General features: G+C 43.3%; 2 protein-coding genes across 7 annotated transcripts in view; both read right to left on the minus strand.

Moving 5' to 3' along the window:
- Nucleotides 1-1,815: 1,815 nt before the first annotated feature.
- Nucleotides 1,816-13,594, minus strand: cox4i1l (cytochrome c oxidase subunit 4I1, like). Its single transcript, XM_029693780.1, has 5 exons — nucleotides 13,518-13,594; nucleotides 12,467-12,560; nucleotides 11,638-11,805; nucleotides 9,911-10,042; nucleotides 1,816-2,192 (listed from the first exon to the last, which is right to left on the minus strand). The coding sequence occupies exons 2-5, from the start codon at nucleotides 12,558-12,560 to the stop codon at nucleotides 2,059-2,061; spliced, it is 528 nt and encodes a 175-aa protein (XP_029549640.1). The 5' UTR covers nucleotides 13,518-13,594; the 3' UTR covers nucleotides 1,816-2,058.
- A 2,162-nt stretch (nucleotides 13,595-15,756) lies between these two features.
- The window catches only part of prkag2a (protein kinase, AMP-activated, gamma 2 non-catalytic subunit a), a 149,629-nt gene continuing 146,491 nt past the window's right edge, over nucleotides 15,757-18,894 (minus strand). For 5 of the 6 annotated variants that reach the window (XM_029693791.1, XM_029693807.1, XM_029693797.1 and 2 more), the window contains 5 exons: nucleotides 18,816-18,853; nucleotides 18,529-18,675; nucleotides 18,252-18,345; nucleotides 17,069-17,228; nucleotides 15,757-16,337 (listed from right to left, as the gene is read on the minus strand). In XM_029693791.1, coding sequence (XP_029549651.1) covers nucleotides 17,089-17,228; nucleotides 18,252-18,345; nucleotides 18,529-18,675; nucleotides 18,816-18,853 — 419 coding nt within the window. In that variant the 3' untranslated portion in view covers nucleotides 15,757-16,337; nucleotides 17,069-17,088. The remainder of the gene's footprint in view (nucleotides 16,338-17,068; nucleotides 17,229-18,251; nucleotides 18,346-18,528; nucleotides 18,676-18,815; nucleotides 18,854-18,894) is intronic. The other variant, XM_029693818.1, reaches the window with a different exon arrangement.

The raw sequence follows: 18,894 nt of genomic DNA on the forward strand, positions 1-18,894 counted from the left end.
TAAATAGAATTGTGGTAGTACCTACATGCACATAAATAGGTTTACAATTAAGTTATTTTAATGATAATTCTGTATTTAGACTACGCCTCTAGTCTCCATGGTAATATCTAATTGTATAGCCATGCTATTTTCATTATGAATGACGATAACACTTTAATCTCTCACTCTTTTAAACTTGTCATATCTTTGATAGTAGTTCAAGCATGACTATCTGGTTATTTTTTTTTTAACGGTTTTGAAGAAAAAAGCAACGCTTGGGATCGGAGCATGCCATGACACAAGCATTAATGGGTATTTTTTTCAATATTTTGTGTTCTTCTGACTAAAAGATCTGTTCGATGTGTATGCTTTGAAAGGAATTGGTAGCCTATCTCACTGACTTGGTTGAAGGTACTTTGGCTTTGTTTACACAGACAGACCAATTCCGATCTTTTGCCCAGTTCTTGGTCTTTTGATCAGAATCAGATCTTTTTCCAATAATTGGGAAAAAATAGCAGAATTGGCCTGCCTGTGTAAACACAGCCTTTGACACGAGTTGGGCATGAAATTTAAAAACATGCTAATATCCGGTACATTGACTTGCATCGGTTGTTGGTTAGACAATGTTAACATCAGCGGATGGTGGCAGTGGCAACGTAAACAAACCCAAAGAAAGTATTGTACTCTGTCATTGTTAATAGACTGCTTACTAGGAACAAAAACAAATATGTAATTTTGTAATTTGGTGTACTATCCCTTTAACATGAATAGCACTCACATTATGCAATCTCCTAACTGCACAGTACGGTATGGAATATAAAAAGACCTCCATAGCCTGAGGTGCTGTAAGGTGTGTGCGCGTGTGCGTGTGTGTGTGAGGACCCAGTGATGAATAGTATTTGAGGAGGTGTGCTGAATCCACTGGGTACTAAAGCTTCTGTGCGCACACAGACACACTTCAGGGTGGTATTTATCATAGCTTCCCCATTGCAGTATTACAGTAATAGTCACCTGAGGGAAGGAACAAAGCTGTGAAGTGTGACAATGACTCGTCGGGAGGTCGCTGGCATGAAAATGCACCCAGGTTTATGCCTGTACCAAATGGCAACCTCTGCTCTCTATTTTACCTGCCTATCTACTGCTGTTGCAGCTGCTACAGAGGACGATGGTGATGATGGTAGCCATCGCTGATTACACTATGATCAGCCCTATGATTAAGATGATGATCTGTATTCATCCAACTGTGCCAGGGCAAGGCACAGTCTAATTACTATGTCTCCCTGGATAACCAGCTGCTGGTTCCAAATTAAGGCTGCTTTAACCCCTCTCAGCATCCCACACCCGCAGGACTTAACCCCGTCCTCAGACTTCCAGTGTGGGAGCTACATCCTGCTGAGAACTTGGGAATGAATTTAATTTGAGTCCAGAGCTATCACTGTTAAGAAGAAACTGTATGTAACACTTGGACTACATAGGAGGAGACGAAAGAGAATTTTAAATCATGTGGAAAAAATAAGTCGTGTTTTTTTAGTTAGCAGTTTCGCTTGCGGGGTAGTTAGTTGTGTGGATAGCTAGATAATTGCTGGCATCGAGGCCTGTTTTTTGCGAATTTTTCGGGCATCAAAAATGATGACGGTCACAGAATTTAAGACTGTGTTTAATTTCAGGGTTGGAACTAAATGTGGCGAACACGAGTATGTTTAGTTTAGCTTTTTCAGAGACAAAAAGGAATGCAATTCCAGAAACATGTGCTTAAAAATTCAGAAATGTTGCTGCAGCTTATCAACAGTTCGACAGAGATTTTGCAAGATGAACAAAATCTGACCTTTAAAGGAAATTGGTCACAGTATATGTTTATTTGGTTTATAGAATGAATCCATCTTAAAATAAGAATTGATGTTCAGCCCTGAAAGTGAGAGCAATGTTACTGAGGCACTTAAAGGGATAGTTCACACGAAATACAAATTAACATGATTTCCCACTTACCTTTAACTACAACCAAGGGAACTGGCAAAATCATGTTAATTTGTATTTAGAGTGAACTAACGCAACAAAAACAGCTCATATACACACAAGTTCCTATTTCCACTGCTTCTTTGCGTAGTCCCAGTGATAGGCGAACCCACCGATGGGGTTTATCCTCATGTCAATCATTCTCTGGGTCTGCTTCTCCACCCATTCATCAGACAGAGTGTGAGGAACCTCGCCAAACACTGAGAAAGAGAGAGAGAGAGAGAGTGAGAGGGAGAGAGAGGGAGAGAGAGAGAAGGAGAGAGAGAGTGAGAGAGAGATAGGGAGCGGGAGAGAGGGAAAGGGAGAGAGAGAAAAGAAGAGAGAGAAAGGGAGAGGGAAAAAGGGAGAGAGATATAAAGACATGACTGTTGCATTAGACAATGTCAGTCTCAAGAGATAAAACGTGACTGTCTCCACACAATGGCAAAACTGTGTTGCAAGATGTTTTTCTGGATCATACAAGGACGCAAAATGGGTAAACATCATTTATAAGAATCAATTGTTTATTGTTTCAAGAATCTTCCAGGACACTCTTCTTGTAAAAACATTGTCTCAGTGAGGCAAACAGTTTGGGCCTGTTTCCTGGACAGAGATTAAGCCTAGTCCAGGGCAAAACAACTGGCATCAATGGAGGATCTCCACTTTTTAGCCGAGGACTAGTATTATTAAACTGTATCCTGGAAAACCGGTCCACAGTTAGGTGTTTTGTGTTGTCTTCCTCAGTGCATTGGATGAGACATTGCATGAGACCAAAAAGGCATTAGGGCCTGAGTTTTGTGAGAAACCATTCATATCACTTTCCACAGATAAATAGTCATCTTGAGGTAGTTCGTCTTGAGTGTCAGGCCATGTACACCAGTCCATGCATAAGCAGAAGTGAACTCAGCCACACTCGAGCTGAAGTAAAGAATCTATTATTTTAGGTTCGATATTAAAAGCACTTATGTTTTGAGTCTGCATGCATGAAGCTATGAAGTCATTCTGCTTAAATTCCTTTACAGAAGGTGCAAGGTGGTTCAACCATGAACCATGACAATTTGACCAACTCAATGATCCCATTCGCCTTAAAGGGGATTGTTATTTCTACATCAAACAAATGTTCATTCCATTCAGTTACTAACTAATGGACACTCACTCAGCCACAAGACAGTTAACTTCACACATAAAATAATGGCATAAACAAATGTAAAACAGTTGATTGTACAAAATCAACCCCCCCCCCCGCCCACCCATCTAGTCTTCATACTGCCGCTACACTGGAGGAAACAGGGAAGGTAGTAATTAATCATGGCACCAGAGCGTACAGCAGACAGAAAAGTGCCAAATGCCCTTCTGTCACGTTATCTTCAGTGGTAGAGTGATTACACAATAAAGAAATGAGTGTTAGTGAATTCCAGGGGCAGCATATTGTCTGAGAGTGAGCCCAGAGAGAGTGCAATACATACAACCAACAGTTAGTTAGCAAGCTAGCCTGCCTACACTCAGAAAACTTAAAAGGGTTCTTTGGCTGTCCACATAGGAGAACCCTTTGAAGAACCCTTGTTGGTTCCAGGTAGATCCCTTTTAGAACCAAAAAGAAACCAAAAATAATTCTACCTGGAACCAAAAAGGGTTCTCCTATGGGGACAGCCGAAGAACCCTTTTGGAACCCTTTTTTTCTAAGAGTGTAGCATCAACCAACAGTTAGCTAGCCCTAGCCTACACAGCATTAAACAACAGTTAGCAAGCCTTAACCTACCTAGCAACAACCAACAGTTAGCTAGCCCTAGCCTGCCAAGCATCAACCAACAGTTAGCAAGCCTTAGCCTACCTTGTATCAACCAACAGTTCGCTAGCCCTAGTCTACGTAGCATTAAACAACAGTTAGCTAGCCCTAGCCTACCTAGCATCAACCAACAGTTAGCTAGCCCTAGCCTACCTAGTATCAAACAACCGTTAGTTAGCCCTAGCCTACCTATAGTAGTATCAACTTTTTATCACATTTGTCTATAGATGACGGGTGTAGTGGAGAAATTAAGTGTGAAATGAATAGATTATTATGTTATGAAACAGCTTCTCCCTATTAACTGTTAACAATGCTACTGTAAATCACAGGAGGTTGGTGGCACCTTCATTGTGAAGAAGGGCTTGTGGTGAGGACTGGAGCGGAATCAGTGGAATGGTATCAAATACATCAAACACATGGTTTCCAGGTGTTTGATGCCATTCCATTTGCTCTGTTCCGTCAAAGGGGAGCTGTCCACCCCTCAGCAGCTTACTGTGCTGTAAATACAGCACACAGTGAGGAGGGTACTACGGTAGGGTACTACTGTACTGTGCCAACTGAGAAGTAAAGCACCTATACCCATGGGAGAATTTCAACCTTCAATATTCCAATGCCTAGAGAGCTACTCTAACATCACAACGCTCCAATATCAAAACCAACGTTTGTGACAAAGTGATGCTATTTCGCTGAAGCACTCAAAAGGCACACAAAACCATCAACTACAAGGAATACCAAACATTCTTTAAGGGAGCATTCCCAAAATGGGAATTCTGTGGGAACGGTGAAAGCCGCTTGTGTGTCGGAATGTGCCGGAGGCGGGTGGGAATGAACCTGTATCCTGAGGGGAAGAGAGAGATTGGGAAAATCACCATTGATCTTTATCCGCTCTCTTAGAAGAGTAGCGAGTGGTAAAGTCTATCCAGGAAGCAACTATTTTTTTCTCTAATTAGGTGGAGGGAGCCCCCTCAGCGTTGCATGCACCCTGCTTTTCAAGTCCCAACCTGAACTCCAAACTAAGGGAAATACCCCATCCTTAACTGAATTGCCTTCCCGTCTGTCTGTGGGTCTCCCTCTTTTTGTCTCTCTCTCTATCCGTGTATCAGTCTCTTAATTCCTCTTTCCTTTCAATTCCCTTTATCTCATTTGCTCATTGACACACTTCACATCAACCTATTTTTCTTTTGCACTCTCCCTTTTCTTTCCTTTCTCCTTATTTCACTTGCCCTTTGTCTCCCTTGCTTTGCTTCTAAATCCATCTCTTTCCCTCTCCCTACCTTTGTTCCTCACTCTGCTTCTCTTCTCTTGTCCTGTGTGTCTCCTCTCTCTCTCTCTCTCTGTTCTCTGCCTCTTTCTCTGTGTTGTGGTCCTATTCATTTCCTGGCTGGCTTTCTCCTGATATAGCATTTTACTTCCTCCCTGAACGCTATGGGGTTTCTCAAGGAGGAGATGGAGAGAAAGAGAAAGAGAGAGAATTTGTGCTACTTCCAACAGATAGACACACGCACAACCTTGAAACTAGACCAGGTGCTCATCACCATCATTGTTAACAGGGTGTGTCTTGGGGGATTCCTCAACTGAAGCCCTGGCTCAAACACCAGTGTGTTGTCTCTGTCTCTCTCTCTCTCTCTCTCTCTCTCTCTCTCTCTCTCTCTCTCTCTCTCTCTCTCTCTCTCTCTAACACAGCATGATCCAATTATTTTAGCTTGTGGAGAGATTGAGTGAACTCTGTTAAATAGGGAGTGGGTGCTGCAGGTGAAAAGGCTGTGTCTACTGCAAGTCTGACACTGTGAATCTGAGATCTGCACTACAGTAGGCTAATAGAATACCAGAGTTGACCATTTTCTTCCTGGTTGACTGAATATACACTTATTTAATAATCCCTCATATAAAGTATAACATTTTCGATTTCAGCCAAGCCATAATATATGTTTTTTTTTCTTTAGCACATGGCCTATCGGTCTATAATAAAAATAAAAAATAGACATATATTTTGTGATACAATGCTAATGTTATGATAATTAAATCAGAATCACTTGTACCGAGACCATTCTCTGTAAGGGCCTGGAGTAAGGATTAGTACAACCCAACACTGCACCAAACTGTCTAGTGAAGTAATGTCTAGTAACACTTACCTTTAACTCATTCCATTTCCACTGCATTATTTCTACAGTACTAGTGTGAGATGTCAGAAGAAGTCATAAGAGCGAATGTATAAAATGACAGAAATCAGCCGTATGCAATCTACCCAGGCCTTACTCTTTAGCTAGCTGACCATTAAACCAAGTCTGTGTAAAGTCAGTTGGCATAATCTGATATCAGTTACTTTTATTCATGCTTATCACGTTATGTCATCATAATGAAAGCAGAAAGACAATTTATAATACATTAATAAAATAAGACTGGTCTAGAAATACAACAATACAGCATTTAGTGTGTATAACAGGGACACTCAAGTGAGTCTACCTTTAAAGGACAAGTGCAGTCACAATTCTGTGCCATGTGTTTCATATCATATTATAAACTGGGTGGGTCAAGCCCTGAATGCTGATTGGCTGAAAGCCGTGGTATACCAGACCGTATACCACAGGTATGACAAAACATTTATTTTTATTGTCCTAATTACGTTGGTAACCAGTTTATAATAGCAATAAGGCACCTTGGATGTTTGTGGTATATGGACAATATACCACAGCTAATGGCTGTGTCCTAGCACTCCACGTTGCATCGTGCATAAGAACAGCCCTTAGCCGTGGTATATTCGCAATATACCACAGCCCCTCGAGACGTGTAGTCCACTTGTCATTCCAATCTCCTTTGCATTAGCGTAGCCTCTTCTGTAGCTTGTCAACTATGTCTGTCTATCCTTGTTCTCTCCCCTCTGCACAGGCCATACAAACGCTTCACACCGCGTGGCCGCTGCCACTCTAACCTGGTGGTCCCAGCGCGCACGACCCACGTGGAGTTCCAGGTCTCCGGCAGCCTCTGGAACTGCCGGTCTGCGGCCAACAAGGCTAAGTTCATCTCAGCCTATGCTACCCTCCAGTCCCTAGACTTCCTGGCGCTGACGGAAACATGGATTACCACAGATAACACTGCTACTCCTACTGCTCTCTCCTCGTCTGCCCACGTGTTCTCGCATACCCCTAGAGCATCGAGCCAGCGGGGTGGTGGCACTGGAATCCTCATCTCTCCCAAGTGGACATTCTCTCTTTCTCCCCTGACCCATCTGTCTATCTCCTCATTTGAATTCCATGCTGTCACAGTTACCAGCCCTTTCAAGCTTAACATCCTTATCATTTATCGCCCTCCAGGTTCCCTTGGAGAGTTCATCAATGAGCTTGACGCCTTGATAAGTTCCTTTCCTGAGGATGGCTCACCTCTCACAGTTCTGGGTGACTTTAACCTCCCCACGTCTACCTTTGACTCATTCCTCTCTGCCTCCTTCTTTCCACTCCTCTCCTCTTTTGACCTCACCCTCTCACCTTCCCCCCCCTACTCACAAGGCAGGCAATACGCTTGACCTCATCTTTACTAGATGCTGTTCTTCCACTAATCTCATTGCAACTCCCCTCCAAGTCTCCGACCACTACCTTGTATCCTTTTCCGTCTCGCTCTCATCCAACACTTCTCACTCTGCCCCTACTCGGATGGTATTGCGCCGTCCCAACCTTCACTCTCTCTCTCCCGCTACTCTCTCCTCTTCCATCCTATCATCTCTTCCCTCTGCTCAAACCTTCTCCAACCTATCTCCTGATTCTGCCTCCTCAACCCTCCTCTCCTCCCTTTCTGCATCCTTTGATTTTCTCTGTCCCCTATCCTCCAGGCCGGCTCGGTCCTCCCCTCCTGCTCCGTGGCTCGACGACTCACTGCGAGCTCACAGAACAGGGCTCCGGGCAGCCGAGCGGAAATGGAGGAAAACTCGCCTCCCTGCGGACCTGGCATCCTTTCACTCCCTCCTCTCTACATTTTCCTCTTCTGTCTCTGCTGCTAAAGCCACTTTCTACCACTCTAAATTCCAAGCATCTGCCTCTAACCCTAGGAAGCTCTTTGCTACCTTCTCCTCCCTCCTGAATCCTCCTCCCCCTCCCCCCCCCCCCCCCCCTCCTCCCTCTCTGCGGATGACTTCGTCAACCATTTTGAAAAGAAGGTTGACGACATCCGATCCTCGTTTGCTAAGTCAAACGACACCGCTGGTCCTGCTCACACTGCCCTACCCTGTGTTTTGACCTCTTTCTCCCCTCTCTCTCCAGATGAAATCTCGCGTCTTGTGACGGCCGGCCGCCCAACAACCTGCCCACTTGACCCTATCCCCTCCTCTCTTCTCCAGACCATTTCCGGAGACCTTCTCCCCTACCTCACCTCGCTCATCAACTCATCCTTGACCGCTGGCTACGTCCCTTCCGTCTTCAAGAGAGCGAGAGTTGCACCCCTTCTGAAAAAACCTACACTCGATCCCTCCGATGTCAACAACTACAGACCAGTATCCCTTCTTTCTTTTCTCTCCAAAACTCTTGAACGTGCCGTCCTTGGCCAGCTCTCCTGCTATCTCTCTCAGAATGACCTTCTTGATCCTAATCAGTCAGGTTTCAAGACTGGGCATTCAACTGAGACTGCTCTTCTCTGTGTCACGGAGGCTCTCCGCACTGCTAAAGCTAACTCTCTCTCCTCTGCTCTCATCCTTCTAGACCTATCTGCTGCCTTTGATACTGTGAACCATCAGATCCTCCTCTCCACCCTCTCCGAGCTGGGCATCTCCGGCGCGGCCCACGCTTGGATTGCGTCCTACCTGACAGGTCGCTCCTACCAGGTGGCGTGGCGAGAATCTGTCTCCGCACCACATGCTCTCACCACTGGTGTCCCCCAGGGCTCTGTTCTAGGCCCTCTCCTATTCTCGCTATACACCAAGTCACTTAGCTCTGTCATATCCTCACATGGTCTCTCCTATCATTGCTATGCAGATGACACACAATTAATCTTCTCCTTTCCCCCTTCTGATAACCAGGTGGCGAATCACATCTCTGCATGTCTGGCAGACATATCACTGTGGATGACGGATCACCACCTCAAGCTGAACCTCGGCAAGACGGAGCTGCTCTTCCTCCCGGGGAAGGACTGCCCGTTCCATGATCTCGCCATCACGGTTGACAACTCCCTTGTGTCCTCCTCCCAGAGTGCTAAGAACCTTGGCGTGACCCTGGACAACACCCTGTCGTTCTCCACTAACATCAAGGCGGTGACCCGATCCTATAGGTTCATGCTCTACAACATTCGCAGAGTACGACCCTGCCTCACACAGGAAGCGGCGCAGGTCCTAATCCTGGCACTTGTCATCTCCCGTCTGGATTACTGCAACTCGCTGTTGGCTGGGCTCCCTGCCTGTGCCATTAAACCCCTACAACTCATCCAGAACGCCGCAGCCCGTCTGGTGTTCAACCTTCCCAAGTTCTCTCACGTCACCCCGCTCCTCCGCTCTCTCCACTGGCTTCCAGTTGAAGCTCGCATCCGCTACAAGACCATGGTGCTTGCCTACGGAGCTGTGAGGGGAACGGCACCTCCGTACCTTCAGGCTCTGATCAGGCCCTACACCCAAACAAGGGCACTGCGTTCATCCACCTCTGGCCTGCTCGCCTCCCTACCTCTGAGGAAGCACAGTTCCCGCTCAGCCCAGTCAAAACTGTTCGCTGCTCTGGCACCCCAATGGTGGAACAAGCTCCCTCACGACGCCAGGACAGCGGAGTCAATCACCACCTTCCGGAGACACCTGAAACCCCACCTCTTTAAGGAATACCTGGGATAGGATAAAGTAATCCTTCTAAACCCCCCCCCCCTTAAAAGATTTAGATGCACTATTGTAAAGTGGTTGTTCCACTGGATATCATAAGGTGAATGCACCAATTTGTAAGTCGCTCTGGATAAGAGCGTCTGCTAAATGACTTAAATGTAAATGTAAATGCTTAATTGTACAACAGCTGATAAACTAGCACTATAAAAGTGTGATATTTTTAAATCAGTGATATTTCCTGATAGTTACTGGTTGAAAATACAATCTACACAGGACCTTCTAATCAGCAGGATTCAGCAGCTCTCCTGATCCACTCTTTACTCACTATATAACAACAACTGAAATAATGACAAAGTGACAGGGAAACCCACCAAAGATCCTCTGCCACCAGACCAGCATGCCAGAGAAGCCCAGGAAGATGAAGACCCCTCCCAGTACCGTCTTCCACTCACTGGAGCCTCTCCTCATCTCAGGGTAGGTCAGCTCATGGGTCAGACGGTACACTATCAGACAACAGGAGGGATGGAGGGAGGGAGATGAAGAGAGAACGAGAGAGACAGAGAAAGAGAAAGAGTTCATCAGGATTGCATATCAATGTTGAAATAATTTTTTGTAACTATCTGATTGAAAATGAAGAGGGTTTGATACATTATGTAATTCAAAGTATTTCTTTGCATAATTGCTTGACACATCATATTTCATATTTAATTCTGATCAAAATTCAGGAGTCACTGTCTTCATTGTGAGAAGACAATATGATTACAATATTATATGCAAGATTATTGAAGCTTATTATCAAACTGGTGAATAATATCTCTTTGAGTTGTCATCTCATATGGGCAGCCTAGAATCTGTTCAGAACAATGCACCATGAGAAATAACTCTTGCATAAAGTGAGTTTATATTGCCACCTTGTGTTTGAACTACACATTGTCAATATTCAAGTAATGCTCATGCAGATTCAACAGTAACAGTGATCTTTCACCTATTTATGAACGTTAGTGGTCAGTATTACACCTTCACACCTAACGTCCTAATCCTATTAAAAAATTAAAACTCCAAATCTAATCAAACTAATGTGGTCATAAAACAAGATAGGAAAATGGCACCACATTTTTACTGCATTAGAAGATTCCAATGTTAAACGCTCAGACTGAATCTATTGAGAGTTGTATCAATTGACAGCTCAATCTATTGAGAGCTGAATCTATTGAGAGCTGAATCTATTGACGGCTGAATCTATTGACAGATGAATCTATTGAGATGAATCTGTTGACAGCTGAATCTATTGACGGCTGAATCTATTGACGGCTGAATCTATTGAGATTAATCTATTGAGATTAATCTATTGACAGCTGAATCTATTGACGGCTGAATCTATTGACGGCTGAATCTATTGACGGCTGAATCTATTGACGGCTGAATCTATTGACAGATGAATCTATTGAGATGAATCTGTTGACAGCTGAATCTATTGACGGCTGAATCTATTGACGGCTGAATCTATTGGCAGCTGAATCTATTGAGAGATGAATCTATTGAGAGATGAATCTATTGACAGCTGAATCTATTGAGAGCTGAATTTATTGTACCTTTGGAGCACTTCCAGAATATGTTTTTCAAAACATTATTTCTACCCATTCACCTGCTATAAATGCAATGCAGCCCAGTACACCTACTGTAGGTGTGTCTCTGAATGAAAGATGCACTATTACCCAGTGAGCGATTCTAAAGAACTGTATACAGCCCTTTCCAACATAAAGGGAGAGCTTTCTTATCATGTACCAAACACCTGGGGCCAAAGTCCCTCATTGTATTACATGAGGAAATGTGATTGTAATTTGTATTTGACACTGTCAAACATTTAGAAATAGTTCAATTCCTTCGCCTTTGTTTTCATATGAATGGATATTTGTTGACCCACCGAGGTCATTTTCATTAGGCACCAAATGGAAGCAAACTACCTGAAACAGGGGGTAACTACCAACAAGAAACTGCAACTGTCATTTTCCGTTACAAAACAATTTAAAACCGTTTCTGTTGTGTGCCCTGGTGAACATAATCCAGTTTTGAATGTGATTTGATCACTAGGATTTACATGCAATTTTCTCCTCCTTGGTGAGCTTGGTCCAGGGCCCCTTCTCCTTCTCCTTGAGCTGCCTCTGCTCTGAGTTGAGGTTCCTAACGAATGGAACGTCAGAGAGAGGAGTGTCTAGGCGGTTGTTGTACTGTGGCACTGAGGGGTCAAGCACATCAGGGCTCACATCTATATATTCGGACACAAAAACAGAGACAGACAGTGACATCAATGGTGCTTGGTAAACTGATTGGAAACTGTCTTTATTTGTAATGTTCGTGATATAATGTATTTCAAAGATCCAATCAAATTTAGCCTACATTAACTCACACAGGACAGTCAATGATGTTATCACTCCCTCTACTGGCCGAATAGTGCGTAGTCCAGCGCCATACAGCACTCCCAATGACCCTGTGACATGGTTGGCGCAAAGACCAGACCTTGTGGAATGTGATACCCATAATTTGTGCCTTAACTGTCTGAGTGGCTCCAAAGCAAGTGGCACTTGACAGATTAATCATTATACTACGCCAGTCTTGTCTGAAGCACAATTTGCGCGGATTGACAGCTTAATCATTGTACTATACCAGTCTTGTCCTAAGCACAATTTGCGCGGACACCCTTGTTACCAATTAGCACCCTGCTTATATCATGAAAACCAAACAACACTGTTTTAAAATGTGGCCAATGTGCATTGTGTTGCGGTTTTGGCAAGCGAGTGTAAAAGTATGAGAGCGCGTATTTACAAATGTATTTGCTTCGGGGTAACCTATCAAATCAGACCTCGGGAGATGACCACTCTCGAATGTAGCCTAAACTGTGGGACATGAGACTTATAGGAAGAGTTTACCTTTTCCATGAGCAGCCTGCACGCTGCTGGTAGATGAAAGTGGTCTCCAAAACCCGCTCTTCAGCCCGCGCACGAGTGCTCGAGAGGTCAACATCTGGACAGATACAAAGCTATGGTAAGGTCACTGTATACAAAGCAGTTGCAGTTATGGTAGGACATTTAACTATTAACAGTTGCATAAAATACATAAACCCAGTTTCCATGTACGGTATTAATTTGGGGTGAAATGGTAAAATATTCAAAATATAACACCTTCTAATTTTGAAGTTGATTTGGCCGTTGTCAAAATCACATTACGGGTGGATTTCTAAAATGAATGTTTCCTATGCAACACCAATGGAGCGCATATACAGTATTTGGGTCTGTTGAGTAAATCAATACACCATAAGCAGTAAACGACAGCAGAAGTTGATTCGGAAATAGCGTCCAGCCGACTGTGCCTCATATTGAGCAGGTGTCGGGCAAACTGAAGAATGCTGCTAACTCGAGTGTGGATGTGTGCGCACCGACTGTCACGTAGTGCTTTGGGTGCTAAGGAGTTGCTACATTTACAAGGGGGCGCATGCATGAGATACTGTATGATGTTTTATTGTCAATTCTGCAAACCAAAAGGCATTTTATTGTGCATTTGCCAGACATTTGTCTTATAATGCCAGACATTTGCCCAATAGCCTACGATAAACCATCTATAACAAAAGGAGCCAACAATCTCCTATGTTAGAATAATTTTGCTGACAATAAAATAGCCTATGCATTGATATTTTCCAAAAACGACATCACACGCTTGCACTTGTAATTGATTGAAATCTATTCATAGCGACAAACAAGCTCACATTTAATGAATTAATTTGTGAATGGAACAAGGTAGCCTATAAATCCAACCATTTGGGTTTAAAGACAAAGAACAAAATATTATCCAAGTGTTACAGGTAGTCTATATCTATTGATAGGTACATCTGAATGTTGCACACTTGTTGCGTAAACGTGACTTCCTGTAGCATGAATAACAATAGAAGGCTTTATAAGAAATCATAAATTCTAAAAGAATTACCTTTAAATATAGGGATTTTATTCAGCTCTCTCTGTCTGTCCGATGTGCCTACGTGCTATCTCTATGGGAGTGTATGGACAATTTATAATGTCTATGTAGAGTTTTTAGTCAGGTGTCCCTCACTATCAGCAGAAACAACCAATGAGATGCTTTCAGGAAGCGCTCCAACTTAAGTTATTCTACTTTATTCCAAGTGTGAAGCGCCTGCTGTGTGACAGTCACTTGAACCATACCAGGATTGTGTCTTCGTGAGGTTGATCAGAATCACATTCTAATAGCTCATATCAATAGGCTGTGTACTGCAAAGTATATCTAGTGTACTTTTTAGCACATATCATACGCACACATCTGTGCTCGGATAGACAGCGCGCGCTCACAAACCACTTTCGGAAGTGATACTTCCTGCACATTTATCTCACGCTTTCATTTTGAATTTGCAACATTGCAATTAGGCTGTGTTTAAAGTGGAGCAGTAAGCGAATAGTAGGCTTACTTTCTTTTCAGTGGCACGTAATGGCATTAATCCATCTTGTATTCTAGTAGCTTATCAATTTACATAACTAGGCATAGCCTGACCTTTCTCCCGCTCTTATTATTCTCACGCTCTTTTAAATGTGTCTGAGTTTTCTATTTGTTGCGGTCAGGGCAGGTAAAACATGTTTGAATGGTCAGGCAGATTTGAAAACCCATCAATTTCCCTGCCCCCAGTTTTTCAAAAGTTATATCGGATTTCAGCAATTAGATAGGATTAAATGTAACAATTGGGTTTTGCAAAACTGAAAAATGTGTTTCTGATCCTCCAGATAGGGATTCAGATATGTCTTTTTCAAAGGTGATTAGAATAGTATTGATCCCGCTGGAAAGGTGGATTCGGGGTGGAATTAGGATGGTGAATGGCACTACAAACAAGAAATGTTTAACTAAGGTGAGTGACAAGGTTTAAAAAAACGATCTTACATCTGAAAACCAAAGCTTCATTATGTTAAATTGACAGCAGTAGCGCAAAGATGGGCTCAGTTGTTATATTATGTCAAATAAATGTGTTATGCAGGTTCTTATTTTTAATCTAGATACCTACACTGTTACATACGCATCTGTTTCCCTTTGCCTAAACAGACTTACCAGGGCTACCTCATGGATATTCAGACTGAAAGAAGTCTGCTTAAAAAAGATTAAAGTCAATATTCTATATACACTCTTACTTTAGCGGTTGTCTGTGCTGTTGGTCCTTTTGGCGGTAGGAGGTGGAGATAGGGTAATCACAGGAAAGTGTTAACATGCATTTTTGCGGCATTGATGGGTTCGGTCACTTGTATTTTCAATCTCCTGAGGCATTGAACTTGATGCACAATATGGAAACAATAGCCAAATTTAACCCAACATAGTCGACTGAGGCGAGTTCTCGCAATCAGCTGGAGGTGTTTGTGGAACATGCCAGTTGATCGCATATTCGGTCTGTGGTTCGGTTAGGCTTTGCTATATTTTGGAAGTGTTTTTTGTGTGCGAAAAAATATAACAGACCCTCGACTGAAGGTCAGGTCGAGAATGCTTGCCTGTGGATATTTTGTCTCAGATTACCTCCGACATGGGGACAAAATCAGCAGACAACAGGTAAAGTAATTTGAAATTAAGTTTATTCAACTTTCTAACTTGTAAAGAGACTATTCTGGAATTCTGAGCCTACATGTTGAGATTGTAAGAATTTCCCTCTCGGATTCTAAAAAAAGCCTGTTTCCCTCAGTATAGCACTAGTAGCATAACCTGTCCAGTAGATGGCAAGGTGTAGACTTGTTGAAAACATTGAAAATAAAGATTCTTTGATTTTGATATTGTGGTATCAACATCAGAACATTCCAGATTTTTTTGTTGTTGAAAATAAAAAAAAAAACAGCCAAATGGATCTGATCCTGGATTGCAAAAAAAGAGGATTACAGAATCCAGATAATTCTGATCCAGAATTGTTTTTATAGCAACTGGGCTCTGATGATCTGGATCTTCTCTTGGTTTGCGGCAGGTAGCCTAGCGGTTAAGAGCATTGGGCCAGTAGCCAAAATGTTTCTGGTTCAAATCCCTGAGCCTAACAGGTAAAACAGTCTGTTGATGTGCCCTTGAGCAAGGCACTTAAACCTCATTGCTAAATGTGTAGCCTAGTTCAATGTGTCATTTGCACAATTGTGCCACTAGGTGATGTCATTATACTTCAATTAAATACCACAATCATACACACAAGACAAAAAGATTTCAGTAGTATGTTTTATTACTTTTTTAAACAGCAAAATAAAATTTTAATAACAGAAACATGTATTATGTCACACTCATGACACATCTGTTCATTTTCAATAGATAAACCACTCAGAGACTATCAACAATATAACTTCACAATGTGAATGACAAGAAAATAAATCAGTACATTTTACAAAAAGAACATGATCTTACAATATTGACTAAAGAGAAAAAATATAACTGTCCTTTCTCTGGCACTTAGTTTCCTCAGTACAAAAGGTTTCTCTATGTTTCCAGTATGATCGATACAGAGTACAAGATATATCTTGCATGCCTCCAAGTAACTGGAGAAGTATACATACATATTGGATATATTGTATATAGGCAGCTGCTGCTTCTTGAATTGCATTGAACAAAGTCGTCATACCATCACCTCTTTCAAAAATACTTTGAAAAAATCTCTCTCGAAAGGCACCAAAGCCGTTAAAGACAGGACAGCAAACTCCGCCCACTGTCACAGGGACATCATAAGTAGCAGGGGGGGATTGGTGTAGTTTTCAGAGAGCCACCGACATCCCTTGGTTCCATTCACAAAACCTTGTGCAAATACAGAAAAAAACAACTCAATACTGTTTCCCTGAAGGAGAGCAGACACGATTATGATTAAAATGGAAAATAACCTGCAACTAAAATAAGCTTATAATAACTCAAACCACCTCGAGGGCTTCTGATAGGCTAGCTGGAATACTAGCCATGTTGCTAATACCTTTCCACTCATGTCAAGTCTAAATGAGGGCCTAGGGGGTAGGGGTTATTTCCGGAAAGTAGAGGGGAGTGATGATGCACAATCTTGAGGGGGGAGAAGAGGAGGCACCACCGCCTCCCCAGACCCTCTAGTAAAATGATCCCAGGTTGGTCAGCCCGATTCAGTCACCCATGTGACCACGTCTCCCCTATCACAGCAAATTACCCATCAGGGCCCTGGTTACCCAGAGGGTCACTGACTGTACCACTCATCCCACCAGTCCGATCCAACCCTTTTCTCAGCCCAGACAATGCTGCATCAGTCTGGGGGTCTTCAACTTCCATGTCAACTTCCTCTCACAGCAATGTCCCGTGTCACGGCAGGTCAGTCACACACAGCACATACTCCGCCTTTCCCTCAGCATCCTTTGGTCCAGCTTCAGTCTCTACCTTCACTACTGCCTCAGTCTTTGCCACGGCTTCAGCGTTCTCCATCTCAGTCTCAACTTCAGTCTTAACCCCCACTACCCCTGCTTCAGCCATCACCGTCTCAACTTCAGACTTAACCTCTACTTCAGACTTACCCTCCACCTCAGTCTCTGTCTCAGCTTTCACCACCTCTACCTGTCGCTGGTTCAGCCCCTACTACCTCTGCCTCTAGTTCTGCCTCTACCAATGTTTCTGGTGGTGCCTCTGTCTCTACCTCTGCTTTTGATTGTGCTTGGCTGCTCTTTCTGCCGATGCCTGGAGAGAGAAAGAGCGAGAAGAGTTGGGTTAGTATGGAAGCATCTCAGAGGCTCTTGTCCATGCTCATGCAGCTGCATTCAGAGATGTGGAAATGACCAGTTAGCAGTGGAAATCTATTTTTGTTGTTCTACATTAAGTGTAATTAGCTGCATACCCATTCTAACTTAAGTCTTGGGTTTCCTGATTAGATAACCTAAATGATCTTAATTAAGTATGAGGCAAAATCTATTTGGCCGTAAATGGCTGTGATCTCTCATCGTGTCTCTAATCAAGTAAAACTATTTGTGATTCAATTATTGCTGCTGCTCAGGAGAGGCCACCTATAGGTTTGTTGGTGGCATCTCTGTGTGTGTTCTTATATAAAAAAAAGTCTTATCCTCAGAAATGTGAGGTTTTTGCATTTCTGTTTTAAGACTGTGCGTGTTAACATTCACCACACTTCCTCAAGCGCCAGGGAAGCTCAATCAAGCAAAGCTGAAGTATTTGAAAGAAAACGACTATTTAAACCAATGCTGGATGGTTATAGCAGGGGGGAAATGTGTTGACATGTAGAAATGAGAGAGGGATGGGGGAGAAGAGGGGGGAGAGGAGGGAACGAGGAATGATGAGGGGAAGTAGTAGAGAAGCAATCCATCAGGGAGGAGAGAGGAGAGGGTGGGGCATGAACACATGGAGAGTGTCAGGATAAATAGAGGGGCCTGCTACTCATTCATCATTATCAGCCTTCATGATGTGACACACTTACGAAACATTGTCACTCTTGCTAGAACATGTATTTGAATACAACAGAAACAGACACAGCCTTAGCGACAAACAATACTAAAAACACAAGCTTGCTTATGTTGAAGCAAGCAAACCCTGTGTTTTCCATGCACGGACTGGTCCCCTTGTCAGTATCTTCATCCAGCATGCTTCAATACCCCAGAAGGAAACCAGTCACAGCAAGTTAAGAGCCTCGGTCAACCCAGACAAGACCTGAATTAAATATATATAGTTAGGAGGAACGCTGGGCCTTTATACCTGCAGGGGTGAGCACCAGGGCCTGCAGGATGTCCGACAGGGAAACGATGCCCACGATGTGGGCATTGTCGCCCACCACCACCAGCCTGTGGACCTGGAGACGAGAGAGGGGAGAAAGAGGAGCGGGGAAAGAAGGAGAGGAGCGAGGAAAGAAGAAGAGGAGCGGGGAAAGAAGAAGAGGATTTAATGGAAATGGGAGAAAAAAAAGAGATGTTATTTAGCTACCATGTCAGACTGACAGGAGAGGGTTCAGGTCAGGTGTGTGTGTCAATCTCACCTCTGCTTTGACTATTCTGTCCACGATAGTCTCCAGTGTCTCGAGCCGGTTGCACTTCATCACGCCCTCGAAGTACTGCGAGCGATGCCTCAGAGCCTGGGTCACTGTGATGTCCAGGTTGTTGTAGGTCTTCTCAGCAGCAAGGTTCTACACACAGCAAAGACGAACAACTAGTTGGTCCATCTCTGAATGTTCACCGTACACTTATGAGGAATATTCATTAACAACAAATTAGTAATATTCCTAAAAGGGTTCTCCATGAAATGTTAACTAAAGGGATTACTTACAATGACATCAAACTTGGAATAAATATCCACGACTTTCCCTGAAAAGAGGAAAACCAAAGAGATTCAGAATCTAACTTCA

The sequence above is a fragment of the Salmo trutta genome, chromosome 2 (genome assembly GCF_901001165.1).
Source record: "Salmo trutta chromosome 2, fSalTru1.1, whole genome shotgun sequence".
Classification (NCBI taxonomy): domain Eukaryota; kingdom Metazoa; phylum Chordata; class Actinopteri; order Salmoniformes; family Salmonidae; genus Salmo; species Salmo trutta.

Coding starts and splice junctions, on each gene's coding strand:
- cox4i1l (XM_029693780.1), bottom strand. CDS start 12,560: ATGTTGACCTCTCGAGCACTCGTGCGCGGGCTGAAGAGCGGGTTTTGG. Junction 11,806..12,466: donor GCAGGCTGCTCATGGAAAAG/GTAAACTCTTCC, acceptor CCGAATATATAG/ATGTGAGCCCTGATGTGCTT. Junction 10,043..11,637: donor CAAGGAGGAGAAAATTGCAT/GTAAATCCTAGT, acceptor GTTGTCTGATAG/TGTACCGTCTGACCCATGAG.